At 48.4% G+C, this 15,990-nt stretch overlaps 1 protein-coding gene across 1 annotated transcript; it reads left to right on the top strand.

Moving 5' to 3' along the window:
- Positions 1-10,743: 10,743 nt before the first annotated feature.
- BP5553_01570 (TPR-like protein) lies at positions 10,744-13,450 on the top strand (the record flags this gene model as incomplete). Its single annotated transcript, XM_032010193.1, has 2 exons — positions 10,744-10,997; positions 11,125-13,450. 2 exons carry the CDS (start codon positions 10,744-10,746, stop codon positions 13,448-13,450), a joined length of 2,580 nt encoding a protein of 859 aa, XP_031874247.1.
- Positions 13,451-15,990: the final 2,540 nt, after the last annotated feature.

Genomic DNA, 15,990 nt, shown 5'->3' with positions numbered 1-15,990 from the left:
CTCTTACCATTTCAAATTTGGATGATGTAAGGGAAGAATAAGTGACCGACACAACCCTTTGGAAATGAGGCTCCGGATCACAAATTAATCAACTTACGCCCGTAGATAGCCGTACATTCTTCTGCCTCAACATCTTATCCGCACCCACACCAAAAACGACTCCATCCATTACCCAGACGATGGAAACGCAGATGACTCTAGACGGCTGCACATCCCACCTATTCGGAAGGTCTCGGCGTAAAATAGATATCATGCGCGCATATAATTCGTATTGCCTTGCCCACAGAATCTCAAAAATGTATGAGTTGTAGGCAACTAGACATTTGCCTTTCGGGCACCTAAGACCAAGGCAACTAAAAGCCATACGCCTACTCTCCAGTAAATTGAAAGGAATTGGCTGACTAGTTCAGCCCTCGGTGGGCAACATATGCTAGGTCAGCCTTACTGCATCGTAGCTAGGTATATTATAAGAGCACATCGTGAGAAGTCCACAGCCTTATGAATATGGTCATCTCCGGGAGAGCACATACGAGTACGCAACCGAATATCGGCGTTTCGCTCGCCCGATAGCTGTTGTGAGAGGCTGCAAGCTCCAATCGCAAGAAGTGGGGGATTGGATCGATGCAATGTCATCGCCGTGGTTACTTTTTCATTATTCGATGACGATCGCTCAGCATCCCACGCTGTGTAGTTGTATAAGGTACTCTCTGATGTGTTGTATCACCAGACCTCCCCCTGGTGATCCAACCAAAACTTCTCCCACCTCACCACCGATCGTCAGTGCAAGCAAGAGCAGTAAAACGTAACACTGGTATTGTGCAGCGGCGCATTGTCATCTGAATGCGTGAAGAGTTGTGAGCGAGCTTATGAAGCCGGGCCGCCGAGGGCCCGGGTTTAGGACAAATAGCAATTATAAAATCCGAGGCCATCCCCATCCCCATCCCCATATATTCTTGTGCCTGAGTAGACGCGAGTGACGCCAAGCCACTGAAAACGTGCTTCTAGCGTGAACGCGTGAAAGCCAACCTAGGCAAACGTTGGGGCTTTGAGGCGACCGATGATCGCTGGAGGGAGATTCGACAATAATGACATTAATGACGCGCGAAAAGACCAAATTGCGGCGCGGTAACCGCGGACGCAGCCAAATCATGCCGCAGCCGATATTGCGCCTTCCAGAAGGCCGCAAGGGAATGCTTTGTCCGCGAAGCCTGCCTTCTGTTTGGACGGCGGTGGGAAAAGCCCAATCCATGGCTTCTCGGTGACTGGTCTTGGGTCTGAGTTCCGCAGCCTCGTTCTGCGGGTCTGCTCTGCGAAAGCTGCACTACTACGAAGCACTATCGCCTCATTTATTGCCTCTCCCCATTGACGGGGCCAGACCAGAAAAGGAACATTCTTTGGCTTCGCAACAGCGCATGCGTGAACATGTGGATAGTGGGTTCGTGGTGAAAATGCCCAAGTGGCTTGCTCCCAACATTTCAAATACGTCGTAATTTAACATCATTGGATAGGAATGGAATATTGATCGCTTTCGACGCCCTTTACTCGAGCATAAGGCTGTCCAATGTGTGGGCGCATCTCACATCAGCCAGTTCCAACTTGCAATTGGGCCGGCTGCAACTTGCAACTTCCACCCCTCCAACCCCGCACTGTGGGAGAAGCAGGTAGGTATCCTCAGGGACGAAGTAAATACCAGATTTGGAGCGGCTGAGTTGCCGTCAGCTGTGAGACGGCCGCCTTACATCGTCGAAATGGCACAGGGCAAGGCAGCCGAATTAGAAACGAGGTCCAAACGAAGGCAAATCCCCCCCTACAGCCGATGCCCAGAGGGCCTACTTCATGTCGATTTAAATGTCAAGGCTGAAACTTAGCCGCCGGGTTACAAGACCGGGACTTGTGCAGTGCTACTCTGTACAACCTACAATTTCGAGCTGCTACCATTATTTAAATCCATCTTTCCTAAAACGAGCAGATACTTGAAAGTTTGGTTGCCTTATTCCACAAGGCAATCACGGATAAAGCCCTTCCTGTTAATTAGTAAATTACCTTCCATTGTCAAACCGTGGTACGTGTGCCCGGTTCAAGGGTAAATAAGGACAAAACCAAAGATGCCGTTTTAAGTCTAGGAACGCTCAATCTCCGTATTCGGGCTCCCAAATCCGGCCACGGAGAAAACCTATATCCCCGCTATGATCGAGAATAGGCGGTGTACCACGTAAAATACCTATAATCAATAAATTCCATGCTTTGTTAGCGTGAGGCAACGACGTGTGTCTTCGGACACAATGCACGAGAGTATGTGCTAGAAATGATCTGCCTTAAACCCTCATCCGATCTCGGATTTATAAGAGGTTGATCCCTGGAAACAAATCATCAAGTTTAGTGTATACGCCTCAACTTTTTCTATCTGCGCCGCATAGATACCGCGTCGAAACCATACGTTGACCTTTGACCATGTTTGAGTGCATTGTTCATATGCATTCAGAAAGTTAGTCCGGTAGAAGAACTAAATGATAGACCTTGATGCCATGTTGGGGTGTTCCTATTTTCCTCAGGACTAAAGTATTGGAAAGGACCCCCATTGTCTACAATCGTTTCCGCCCCCACTTTCAATAACTCTGGCGATATGTTGGGAAGAATTTCGAAGTGGCTTGTTACCTTCAACCATCGGGTTTTTTATTGGGAGCCCAATTCTTGTTCCATGGAGGGTGGAGGGTGGAGAAGTATAACACTGAAAACCACTTGATTCTTGAATGGCTTTGGCAACTAGTAATTGGAGAAGCTATATATCTTTCATATTTATTTCAACTATATTATTTTCTTATTTAAATACGTTAGAAGTTATATGTATAACTGCCTAACTTCGTAGGCGTCCATCCATCATACGAGGAAATCGCAGGTTAGCAAAGTGCTGCGAGATATGCGCTATAGACCAGTTCCAAAATTAGCTGGATGATATTTCATTTTCATTTTCATTTCAATATAAATACTGATCACGGAGGTTCTGGTTTATAGATTGGAAGACGGTAATTGCTTGAACTATTTTCAACTGAAGAAAGAACTTGAGGTTGCTTTCAGTGACAAGGCCGCCAATCCACTCTTACTTGACGTCGTCAGAGCCGCCATACTGCCCACGCATCCAATATACCACAAATTGGATCACAAATTGCATCTCCTGGGAAAATGAGAAACTGCCTGCCAAAATTCGCACCAGATGCAGTCGCGTCTATAGTTGCATGTAGAGTGTGGTGCACATTCTAAGCATCAGTGATGGTATTTCGGGCACTAACATGAGCTTTCACATGTCGAATCAGATGCGAAAGTTGACTTCACGAGTGACAAAGTCGTGGTACACAGCATACCCTAATCAATTACTTGCATACTTACCTAGGTACCTGTGCGCTAAGAATTTTGCCTTGCGGGATAGTGTCCCGTTTGTGTGACTTCGAATACGATATGCTTCTGATACCTGGTTTATTTCATTGGTTTACAGTTTACCTAGTTGAACCTGGGTAGCACAAAATATATCACGTTCAGCAAGGTGCATTGAGACATGCGTTGTGTTGAACTGGTTTCCCCTCATTGCACGGAGTACCTGTACCTGTATTACCCTGGGTTGGCATGACGTAGCCTGATGCCGAGCGCCACGGATGGATATTCAGGCACAACGCATATTTGACTATTATACTGCAGCATCCGAATCCTCACAATAAAACCAAAATATTCTTAATATCCCTCTGGTGCCGGTGGGATCTAGTGCAATTGTTAGCAACTGTCTGAGAGAAAATTTAATAGGCATATCTGGGCGACATTCGATGATTCGGTGAGACTGAATATCATAACTATACTGAATTTTGTCATTTAAATATATAGGTCGTATTAACAGCCAAGCTTTCTAAGTCGTACAGATATAAAAAAACCACTTGGAGCCTCTAAATTTAACTCATCTTACAAAACTGTTTAACTTCTTCTGTTTTACCTGCTGAACTAACAGGTTTTGGCGGGATGTACTTGAATTATGTGCTTACGCCTGATATTTTGATTTACACAGATGACTGACTGTATTATACTTTCTGTCAGTAAACTAAGCCACCTGCTTTTGACTCTACTTTGTTTTCTGTAATCATGAAGCACCATTTACGTATAAAAAGAATAAAACTCCACTTAAAATTTACACAACAAGTACCAAGACCTTTCCCATTGTATTGGAATACTAACGATAGGACGCTTTCTCCGTAGGCCACCCGCATCCGTGTTTGTGTTTCCTGAAGACACTGCTCCAATTGATTTCCCCTTCCTAAAACAACATCCCGACTCCAGCGTTTTGCTCCTGCAAAGTGCCTTATGTGGCGTCGCCGTGCCTGTGACCCTGGTCACCGAGTCTAATCAAAACCCCCCGCACGAAAGATGCAAATCAATGAGTCCCATGCCGCGTAGGAAAACGTTTCAACATTCCACCTTGCATGCAGCAGGTCCCGAGAATGGAAGCGAGAATACCCGAAAACTTTATTTTGTACTACTCATGCCTGGTCTTCCCCTTGCACACTGCCTCTCTGCAGCATATCACATCTTCATCCGCTCCCGATAGGGACATCTCCTCCAGTCATTCACACCACCCGTTTCTTCCATCCAACCATATGTCTATATCACTGCAGCCTGCTCGAAGCCTTACGATATATTTTACTCACACACATCCGAAGCGGAAGCGCCATTGCCGTCAAGGCAAACAATATCACTATCACTCTGCAGTCGTTCTACTTCACGATAAATAGTCACAAACCCGTAAAATGCAATGAACCTTGGAGAATTGTGATATGGGCCTATTTTGGAAATTGCACTTTTGGAAGAGATGGATAATGTTAGGCTTGAAAACGTTGGGTATCGGCCATACGCCGCGTCAGCCGCATGAAGGCGAGGCGGAAACTGAGTGGTCATTTGCTACAGTCCCGAATACTTACTTCAGTCTTCAGATCAGCCTAGACTCTGGAACGCAGATTGTGCGGGGTGGAAACTAAGTTGAATGAGGTAGTGACGATCAGGTCCCAATCATACGGTTGGTTTCGGACATTGCCGCTCTTTTCTAAATGCATTTTCCAAATACAGGGCGTCGATCAATGATCTGCACTCGGTATAACTTCTTCTGTACCAAAAGTTCATCTCAAATTCTCAATATCAATTTTATACAAGGCAACCATATATCAATGACTATCCCCTTACCAACGGGAACTGAAACAAATTCTCGATGGTACGCTTTATCGTGTTTCGTGTGGGAAGTAGGGCTGTGTGACACTTCTACTATTCGCCAGAACATTCAGCCTTGGTGTTTTGGTTCACCGGATGCCCTCCAACCACCTATGAGGTCTAGGGCTGTCGTCAGTATCATCTTCGGTATTACATGTAGTGTTCTCTGTATGTGCATGGTGTATACAACAAGGTCTCTTTAATACTTTATGCGGCGCGAGAAGCCCACTATTGCGGACAGAAAATAGGTCCTCACTATGCAGTAGTTTATCTGCATGTAATACATTAGTAAACGTCTACTTGTAGGGCTATCAACAATATCAAACCTCATCCAACGCAGTAACGCCTTCAATAGATATGGTCTGAAAACGGGTTTCCTATCACATCCACACTCTAATCCCAAACAAATCAAATTCGACCACCGATATGACGTTTTTCTCCAGGAAACTAGGTCAGATTTTGGAATGCATTACAGACAGCATTTTCTGATTCTGCAAGCCATGCACCAAAACCTGCCCCATTGGACCTTCGAACAACCATTTCGAAAGCTCGTCCAACCAAGATCAAGTAGAAATGGATATCAGTCAGATATCTGGGCAGCAAGATTAAGTATTGATGCCGTACGAAGCACATGGCACCACATCTCCAAAACCACGTCTCGCAGCCTCCTCGGGCGTCCTTTGTAAACCACGTCAACGCAACCCTCACAAAAGCGCCCTGATATTTCCAACAAATGAGAAAGTCAACAAGAGGAGGCAATTAAAAGGCAAGGAGGCAAAATGGAAGGCTGAAACACTGGCATCAATAGGGTTACCATTTCACCCCAAGCTGTAGGATACGATATCAATTTACCGCGTGTGCTGTCGAGCCTGATTATCTGTGACTGTTTGGGATGTTTGGAGGGAGGTGAGAAGTTGGCAAACAAGATCTAGATCTCACTGCCGTCCACACTGTCCCGGTATTCCGTCTCAATAAGTGGGCGACAACCTAAAACCCGAGACCTGTCGGGCAGCATCAGTAACCTCACCGCCCAATGATTCAATTCCCTGCATACCGGCTCCGTGTCCCTGTAAGAAACCATCCATACGGACGTACAGCCTCCGGCTGCCGGCTCGGGTATGCAAAAGCCCGGGCCGCCCATAGGCCCTTTCACTGCTTGAGATCCTCCCAAATAAGGTTCACCGAGTTTTCCAAATATCGATGGATAGGAAAAGGGGGATTGAGGCTATAGCATCGCAGACGCCTCGTTCTATGCCATGTTCCAGCCTCCAGGCAAAGGTCTTAGCTTGTTTGCCTTGATCCTCCTCGCCCAGAGGTCCTCGTTGTCCACCATCGCCTTCTTTGCTTTTGTCGAGGAAGGGCCGATGTCTGGCGACGAGGTGGTGACCGCTGCCTAGGTGTGGCCAATCTTATAGCGGAAAGTATACCGCTCTTTCCCGATATACGAGATCACGGTTAACTTTGGTATGTTCGTGGGAGCTGGACTGGCCGATGGATCGGCTGGAGCCTCGCGGTAGAATATTAGATTGCCCTATATGAACTATGACTGGGTGGAGTGCGTGTTGAGGCAATAAGACACGCGACGGGAGCAAGAAAGGGATCTGAGCCGCTGACGCGAGCGATCATCAAATTGATCAAATTGAATCCCAAAGCTCACGGCGGCGAATAGAGCCAGCTCAGCCAAGTTATGGCGATTAATACGTGAGCCAATAAGCCACAACCGCCACACTTTGTGTAGCTTTACGAGTCATAATTCAGCAGATGATCAACAGCCACACCAAAGGTTTGGGACGAGAGCGTCAACAATTGTGGCGATAAAGATGGTAGCTGCATGGAAGGGAGAGCCAACCATATAGTGGACTCAGGGGTTGAGGGGCAAATAAATGGGTGGCGGCTCTCGCTTATTTATTTGTACGCACCGCCACCAAATAAAGTATAGAGCAGGTACGGGAGTACAAAGTACAACATATAATTCGAATTTTCTAAGTCGAAAAGGCATAGCAATTATTAACTAAAACGAGGCGGCCGCTATTGATACCGCTAACTAGACATTGAGCAGGGAAATTTTGGCGTGATTGTTCCCGTTTATCTCCCGTTTGTCTCCCGTTTTTTTCGGTCTCCGGCAGCACCCGGCCTAGGTAGTTCCCCGGCGGATTGGCCGGGGAGAGCGGGTATCAACAACACATGATATTAGGGCACTCTCTCCTGATTGCATGTGTCGATGATTAATGATTATTTGCCTTCCAAGAAAATATCAGTTGTTAGGCAGCAGAGCAATGAGAAAACAATGGGTCTTGAGCGGGGTCTCGAAGGGCACCGGCAAGAATACCGGCAACGACGTTCTTCTTATTCGACTTGAAAGGCGGCTGTTCGCTCTAGAATGGTGCTTATACCCGACGCATAGATAAATGCAAGATTGCGCGTACAGCGAGGCAATTGTAAGCTGTAAGCTGTAGGAATACGGGCAAAATACGTACGTAGCGGGGCGAAGCATCCTGCACTTCCATGGCAGAGGTGACTGTTATGCTTACATCGCTTGTATTCGCCGGACCTAAGTTATTCAATAACCTATCAAGGAAGGATATTTCGCCCTGCGGAATAAAGCTTTAGATGCGAGCCACTTGGATCGCAGCCAGCAGAGTTGACTAAACGTCGTCTTGGCAAAGATATTTCGATTATCGACATATGAATGGGCAGTTGCCAATTCAGCCATCCATGAATGTCATGGGCTTTGTTTTAAGATGCAAACACATCGATTCAGGCTGGCTGCGTATGGTTTTGTAGGGTTTGCTCAGTTGCCTTGCAACGTGTACAGTACCGTTTGCTGAGCGCATAATTGGGAAGGAAAACACGATGCAAAATAAGTTTATCAGAAAGAGGTCTATTCCGTAATATTGGCTAGGGATAGATTAGCAAGATGCTTTGAAACGTGGAACGCGGAGCCACGTATTTGGTCATGGGATGGTTCCTATTGGGGCATCTGAATTTCCAGTGCCGAGTATACTAGGTCTGGTTGAAACTTATTAGCCGTTCTAAGAACCCCACCTTGTTAGATTATTGGAGGTTATATGTACCTTCTTGGTTGCTCCTGTTCGTCGACGAGGAAACGCAACCTCCCGCGGTCCAGATAGGCATCATCCACTTGGGGAGCTTTGGGACGCAACGAAGCAGCAAGGCGCCCCGAGATTAATATTTCCATTCCTCTGGCGAGACTGGGCGTAGAAGTTGTAGGGCTGCACCCACCGGGAAGTCAGAGCAAACCCTCACGATGTTAGAGAGAATCTCAGGGGCTCAACAGGATGACTCAAAATGGCGACCCAACAAGGGGGGCGTCTAGTTTATCCTGGAATATCAACGTGTGGTAGCGTCTCGATACGATACCAATCTTGCTGTGGCATTAACTATGCATGGCAGATTCTATGGCCTTTGCCGAGGAGGTTATGTTGTAGTCCTGTTGGTTGCCTGTCAAGTAAGACTCATCTTGTTGTACGGAATTTGTCACGATCCGCTGGAAATCATGTGTGATATTCTGTGTTGGATCTGGTGTTGGCTGGGTAGTATTCCACGGCACAGGGAGTAGACACGAAAGGACCATCCACGATGGCATAATCGTAATTTATTGCCGTTACGATTAGAGTCACTAACCTAAGGATGTAATAAGGATGCAATTCCGGGAGCAGGAGTTGTGGATGATATGTGTGACGCCTTGTGTCATAAATAAAAGGAATGGCTCATCGCAAGATGCCTTTTTGCCTCAACATTCTCGGATACGGGTCCCTGACGGGCAGGAGGCCATGTCGTGGATAGCGATACCGTTTGAATTACATATCTCTCTACTTCGTACCAAGACGGGAATTTCTGCTTGGGTTCAAAACGGGCGTTTCTCATCAGTGGAAATGAGGTTTATGTCGCCTAACTTGGACTCTGATGACTCGATCGGGCGCAGCAGCAGGATTCCACTCGACCACCTACTTCGTCGTGTCGAGGTGATGTGTTTTGCACTGGAGAGGAATTCGTAGGATTCCCAGTGGACAAGGCAACTGTAAGCAGGCGAGGAAGCCTCCGCCAAAGCAGACGAAGAAAGCCATCCAGGGGGGCTGAGGAAGGCTGAAATTAACGGTCCGTCCTGAGCGTCAAAGCAAACCTTCACCGATTGGGAATACTCGAGTAACCGAATCCAACAGCAGCGAAAGATAGGTCCGAGGAAAACGGCCTTGAAACATGCTGGGAAGAATGCCGCCTGGGAAGCATAAAATAGCTCGGGCACTCGGGATCCATCTAAGTAGGTAGGTAGGTAGCCTGGCAGCCCAGCCGTATAATCCCCCATGCCCTACGAGGACTGGCTGGGCCTCAAGCGTCAAGTGACTGAACTTCGGCTCTGTCTCGGGGCAAGGCTGGACACTCAGTCGTGCACAAATCGGGCATTCTGGCGACCACGCGCAACGATGGTGATGGTGGATGAGTTGCTGTAGTGGTACGGGATGATGATACTGGTAGATGGCCTTTGAGATAGGGCGGGCGTACGACACTGCACAGCGTACACAGTGTACTTCGTAGTGGCCTTGTACTGTACATGTACGTATATCCCAGCGCCGGGTGTTGTGATGGTGGCCCAATATACCCGTCGGTCAAGAGGAGGAGCGCGCACCTCAGAATAATAAGAGATCGAGATTGTCAAGTGCTGGCGGGGGGGTTTTTTGGGGGCGGTTTTTCGGTGAGCCTTCCTGGGCTGGGGCGCCTAGAAACACGACTCAAGCCTGCCTGGTCCAATGCCAATGCCAATGCCAATACATGTACAGTACAGTACAGTACCTACAGTTAGGGCACAGCACAAGTTCGCAGCATCCGAGTCATGATTATTCGAGGCTGACCAGTCGAGTAAGTCAAGAAGTAGCAGCAAGAGCCGGCCAGCAGCCTGGGCCTGCGAAGCGCGTGGTATTTGTTGGCAAGGTAAGGTGCTGGAGGCTGGAGGCTTAGGCTGTGGGAGACGATTGATTCCTCTGGTCTGGATGATGGGCGGGGGGAGCAACCCTCGGGTTTTATAGTTCGCCAAATGTAGTTCGCCATCTGGCTGGTTGCCTTGCGTGCAGTGTTGACGCGCACCAGCGAAGCAGAGCCTCACGGCTCATTCCCGGGAGGACGGCCCCCATATACATACTCCCCGTTGTCCGCTCGCTATCCTGTTGATTCTGTAGTCCGGCCTGCCTGCTCTGTCTTCTGTTATTCCTGATTGCTGCTTGCGCGGTTCACGTGTACGGAAAAACAAACAAGGTGGGCGCAAATCCACGCCAAACCCGCTTGCAAAATCCAAGTGCAGTATCAAGTTCGGTCGATATTATGCGTGGAAATCGCCCTTGATCGCCCTTTCATCGCCCCCAACCCACACAATTGGTACGTAGGACAAGTCCCCTCGCAGCGGGATTCCCACTCCAAGTCAAGCCCTCAGTTCCCAGTCGCGTAAGGAAAAAGGACCTGCGCTGACAAATGCCCCTCCATCCACTAGAAATGAGTCGGATACCACAACAGCCGCAAGCACAATCAAAAAGCCTTGATCAGCTCTGGGTCCAGCATCAAAGGCGGCTTAACAAGACGACGACGTCTTCATATGCCTGCTTCCTCTGCAGAAATCGGCAGGCTTTCACCACGTCCGAACACCTCTGGGAGCATGCCCGCCGGGACCATGAGGACGAGATCCCCAGCGCCGAGCCCGAGCTGGGAGCCTTTCGCTCGAGGTTGGAGGCCGAATCGGCTAAAAAAAGGTATGGCCGCTCTCCCATCCTACTTAGCTACGAGGCTCGACAATGTGCCACCCAGCCTTGTGTCCTCCCATAGCCAGCCGGCAAGGCTGAACGATTTGCTCATCCCCCCAATCTGACACTGTCCCAGCTCCCCGAAGGATGGTTGGCAACCGCGGAAGCAGACCTTGAACGAACCAGAAGGCCCTCGATCTGGGCTCCCTCCGCCAGGACACTCGAAACGACCCTTGTCTTCTCCGATGCCTGCGCAGGCGGCCAGCCTTGCGGATCTGAAGGAGCTCAAAATACGAACGCCCGGCGGAAGTGAAGATGTCACCATGCAGGACCTCTCGGAGGACGATGACGGCCAGGCGACGGAACAACCCCGCAAGAGGGCTGCCGTGGGAGAAGGCATCAGCGGTGGCTCGGCCTCGCCCTTCCGCGACGCATCTAGGTCGCCGCCTCTAGGTCAGGAAGTAAAGGAAAGGCCTACCTCAGCACCGGGTCCGTATAGCTCGGAACCCCTACATGGTCAAAAAGGCATGTTCGAACCTCGGCCCCCTGCCAAAAATAGGCAATTGTGGACGCCAGATACAGTTGCTCCTCAAAGATCAAGGGCTCCAGTTTCGCAGCCTAACAGAGCCCTAAAGTCGTTTCAATCGCCTTCCAAAACTGCCAGTTCGAGGATAACAGCCGGCCAACACACCGAGAATGGCCCAGCAAGTTCAACCCTCTTGGCCAGAGCACCAACACAAGGCTCGCAAGTCCCGCCCACAGAAGGGGAGCGGTTTAATATCATGTTGCAGCCAGAAACGAGACCAATATCACAAGAGCAACTAGTCGCGGAAGTAAAAGGCATTTATGCTGGCTTGGTCATGGTTGAGGCAAAGTGTATCGAAGTAGATAACAAACAGGCCGCCCTGGCTCAAGCTGATGCAGGCAACCCGCCGAAACTGAACAATGAGCAATGGCAAGCTCTAATTGCTCTGCACAGAACTCTACTACATGAGCATCACGATTTTTTCCTAGCCTCCCAACATCCTTCTGCTAGTCCGGCGTTGCGGCGATTGGCATCTAAATACGCCATGCCAGCTAGAATGTGGCGCCATGGCATCCATTCATTCCTCGAGCTGCTACGACATCGACTCCCTGCTTCTTTGGACCATATGCTAGCCTTTATCTACCTAGCCTATTCCATGATGGCGCTGCTCTACGAGACAGTCCCGGCATTTGAGGATACGTGGATAGAATGCCTAGGTGATCTTGGTAGGTATAGGATGGCAATTGAAGACGAAGATATCCGCGATCGAGAAGTCTGGACTGGCGTTGCTCGCCATTGGTACTCTAAAGCGTCAGATAAAGCTCCAACCACAGGGCGCCTGTACCACCATTTGGCAATTTTGGCGAGACCAAATGCCCTGCAACAGTTATTTTTTTATTCAAAATCTCTTTGCGTAGCTAATCCATTCGCCTCTGCCCGCGACTCGGTCTTGACTCTCTTTGATCCCGTCCTAAACGCAGGCAACGGGCAAGGGCCATACCGACTTCCTCCGTTTGATACTGCGTTTGTCAAATCTCATGGGCTTTTGTTTACAAATAGAGATATGCACTTGTTTGATCCAACAGTAAAGGAGTTTCTCGGACTTCTTGACATGCATATCGGGAGAGTTACGCGGAAGTTCATGGAGCAAGGGGTTCATATCGCCATTGCGAACTATGTTGCTATGCTTGGTTTTGCGGCAAAGGATAACCCGGTTATGAGAGCCATTTCGCCAAGTGAAGAAGAAGTTGAGGTTTCTCAAATCGCAGAGTCCCCCGCGGTGATCTCCTTTAGGAACGCTCAGCGTCTCAGCAACTCGACCTCCGAAATCATTCTTAACAGGGTCGGAGATCCCAACGTTCTGCCGTTTATCCACGTTATCCTGATTTTCATGCGCTTTATGGCGGACTCTCCTGATGCAATGGGTTTGCTCGAAGCCGACTTCCCTTGGGAAAGCTTAGTAAGGATGCTTAATACATTACTGGGCCCCTATCAAACACGAAGTCGTATCGAAAGCTCCGAGTTTCCTATACCAGAACAGAGCGACGACCCTCGGCCGTTCCCGGAAGACTTCGCTGTCCGTGGCCTTTTGTGGGTTGAAAACTACTTCCCCGCTCAGTGGTTTGAGAAGAAAGTCGACGAAGAAGAAAAATACCACGAACGAGCCTCAATGACAGCGCAGAGAAAGGAGCGGATTCTTTGGCTGGCATGTAGAATTGCCAATTTGGGACCATGGATCGTCTACGATGGGAAACAGTTCTCAGTCTCTTCAAGTAGCATGGAGGGACTTCCTTCCAGGGCTTCGACATTTGCCTCAGCTACTACAATGGGCCGATCAGACACATGGGAAACTCAAGATACGGATCTATCGGATGGTGAAGATGACATGTCATCACCGGCAACAATTCGTGAAGGAGAGCTAAGTCCGCACGATTAACTATTCGCGATTAGCGATTAGCACCAACCCCCTTTATCCGGCCCAGCCGCCCCCGTCTGTACAGAATGGAGTAAGAAGTGTGCTATCCTAATACATATGTACGCATAAACATGCGCTCATGCCTCGTAAGTCTTACTTCTTACACTTTCCGACATGCCGCCTTCTAATGAGCTCAATAGGTGCTAAGTGCGCTAAATTTGAAAACAAGTCAGAAAGAGTATGTAAACGTTGTCAGAGCAAAGACCGCAATTTTAGTAGCACACTATATTGCGTCCTTGCTCTTTCCCCCCATTTTTTACGTTGGATGAACATCCGATATATATATCAAGGACACTTATGGAAATAACAAACCCCGGCATTCTCATTTACAAGTTTTGCTCGAGCTACAGGTTCTATTTACCTAAGCAAAGCCCTCTAAGAGTCTATTCCTTGATTTCCCCGCTGCTACAGAACCGGTTTATTTCGGACATGGTTGTTGTCGTGCGGATAATACGTTATTGCCAGTCAATATGATGGCAAAAAAGAATATTTTTGGAAGATTTATTATGTATAGCTGCTAGCAGTTATGTATTATTATAACGGATAATGATATAAATGATATGAGCTTTGAGAATTTTTGTTCTGTGTGTTTTACGTTCGTCACTGATCGTTGTTTTTGTGGGCTCCCAAGAAAGGCTAGTAGTACCTGAATCTATGTAGACGCGGGGTATGTGTCTCGACGCACCTACTGAGTAGCTGATATAGAAATATCGTCATCTGCTTTCCTTTTTTAGATGGATATTTCGTGGCTTCAACACCCTTGTATCAGATGATTTCATTCGAACATAACTGCATTCCCCGATGTTGTACGGAGTACATATATGCCGAGATTGGCGAATGGAACTCCCTGAAACATCATCCGCTCCAAGAGCTTTTTCTATTATCAAGATCGCTGAATTGTGCGTAGTGATGGAAATTGAGATATGGCTTAGTTGACCAGTGCCTTACCGCATAACTTACATGCAATTATGTGAAGCCTCTCGCCTTATATAATTAGCCCAGTCAGTATCTTGGGATACAGTTTCCCTCATTTATCCTCCTTTCTTATCTCCTGGCAAAAGGGCTTTTGTACAAAGATGATGACCTTCTTACTGACGGGGCATGCAAGATATAATGTTGAACCTATCCCATAAAAATGGGAGAGAATACAATTTTTTTGACATATAGATAAGGAAACAAGATGTTAAAGTTGTGTTTCCCCCGAAGCAAGCACTACCACTCCCTATTCTACACCATAAGCACCTTGTCGCTTTGCCGTGAGATGCCTCCCATCTAGATAGCTCCAATTAACACCATGACAAGTAGTCAGCCGTCCTAGTCCCCCTCCCCATCCCCGTTCCCTTTTACAACGCCCAATATGAAGCAATCAACAACCGCCGGCTTGGTTCGTTAGGCCGTTGCTACCGTAGGCTGCTGTTGTCCTATCCCATCATTCCAGGTCAGTCAGCCATTCTCCAGGCCAGTCAAACCCAGGAAATTTTTCCTTACCAGGGTGAACCGGACGAACTACTAGTCGATATAAGATCCCGCGTCTCTGCCATAGACCCACAATTGCAATGGCTGTTTGGATGGATCCAAAGATGATGGTCCATAGGTCGTTTGGCATTTTCGCGGATGGATATCCGGCTTCAAGGAGTGACAACTGATGCGTGTAGAGTAATACGTATAGATGTCAGAGATGTCACTCTATGAGTAGGAGAGAGCAAGATGAAGTTGGTAGCCGCGTAGAATGGCGAAGCAGGAAGGTTTATATAATAGGAGTTACGAATGAAGAACTCGAGGGGGGCGCACTTAGCACATCCAGCGCAAGTTCCGTAGCAAAACGCACACATTTGGTCTCCATGTTTTGGGCGGGCATACATTTGGGATGCATGTCGTTGCGGTATTCTTCGATTGGCGGTAATGGGTGCGCAGGCCCACGGGGAAGCCCAATAACAGCCTGGTGGTGTGCAGCGATAGGTTCGCATCCACAGCATCACCAGTACCCAGCACCAAGTACCTCAGCACCAGAATCAACTAGTATCCACAGCACCACCAGCACCACCAGCCACTCACGGCACGGCACGGCACGGTATGATATGATATGATATAAGGCTGCCGGAAGAGAGGAAGTTGGAATTTCACAGTCAGCTCAATCCCAGCCATAAACTCTCGAAGCCAGATATATCATTGATTCGACGGGGACCATTGCAGCAAGCAGGATATCTAAAAATTCAGGTGAAAATACACGAAACTTTGTGGCGCTCCTTCCCGGCATGGGCGCGGCGCGCTGGTGGATTGGCAGAGGTAAGCCGCCTGGGTTATCAAAAACGCCCATTGCACTCATTGTACGGAGAAGGCCATACCTTGGTACTGAGTATTCTGTGCGCTGTTCGTTCGAAGAGTGTCTCCAGCGTCGGCTAACTTGGCGCCCGCCAAGGAGTAGTAGTACTGGGCTGGCTGTAGACTGGAGGCAGAAGTGTTTGGTAAGTCGAAGTCTATACTACAAGACTCAGCTTGTA

The sequence above is a fragment of the Venustampulla echinocandica genome, assembly GCF_003357145.1.
Source record: "Venustampulla echinocandica strain BP 5553 chromosome Unknown scaffold_0, whole genome shotgun sequence".
Classification (NCBI taxonomy): Eukaryota; Fungi; Ascomycota; class Leotiomycetes; order Helotiales; family Pleuroascaceae; genus Venustampulla; species Venustampulla echinocandica.
The sequence above is the reverse complement of the archived record's forward strand: the minus strand, read 5'-3'. Positions and strand labels throughout refer to the sequence as shown.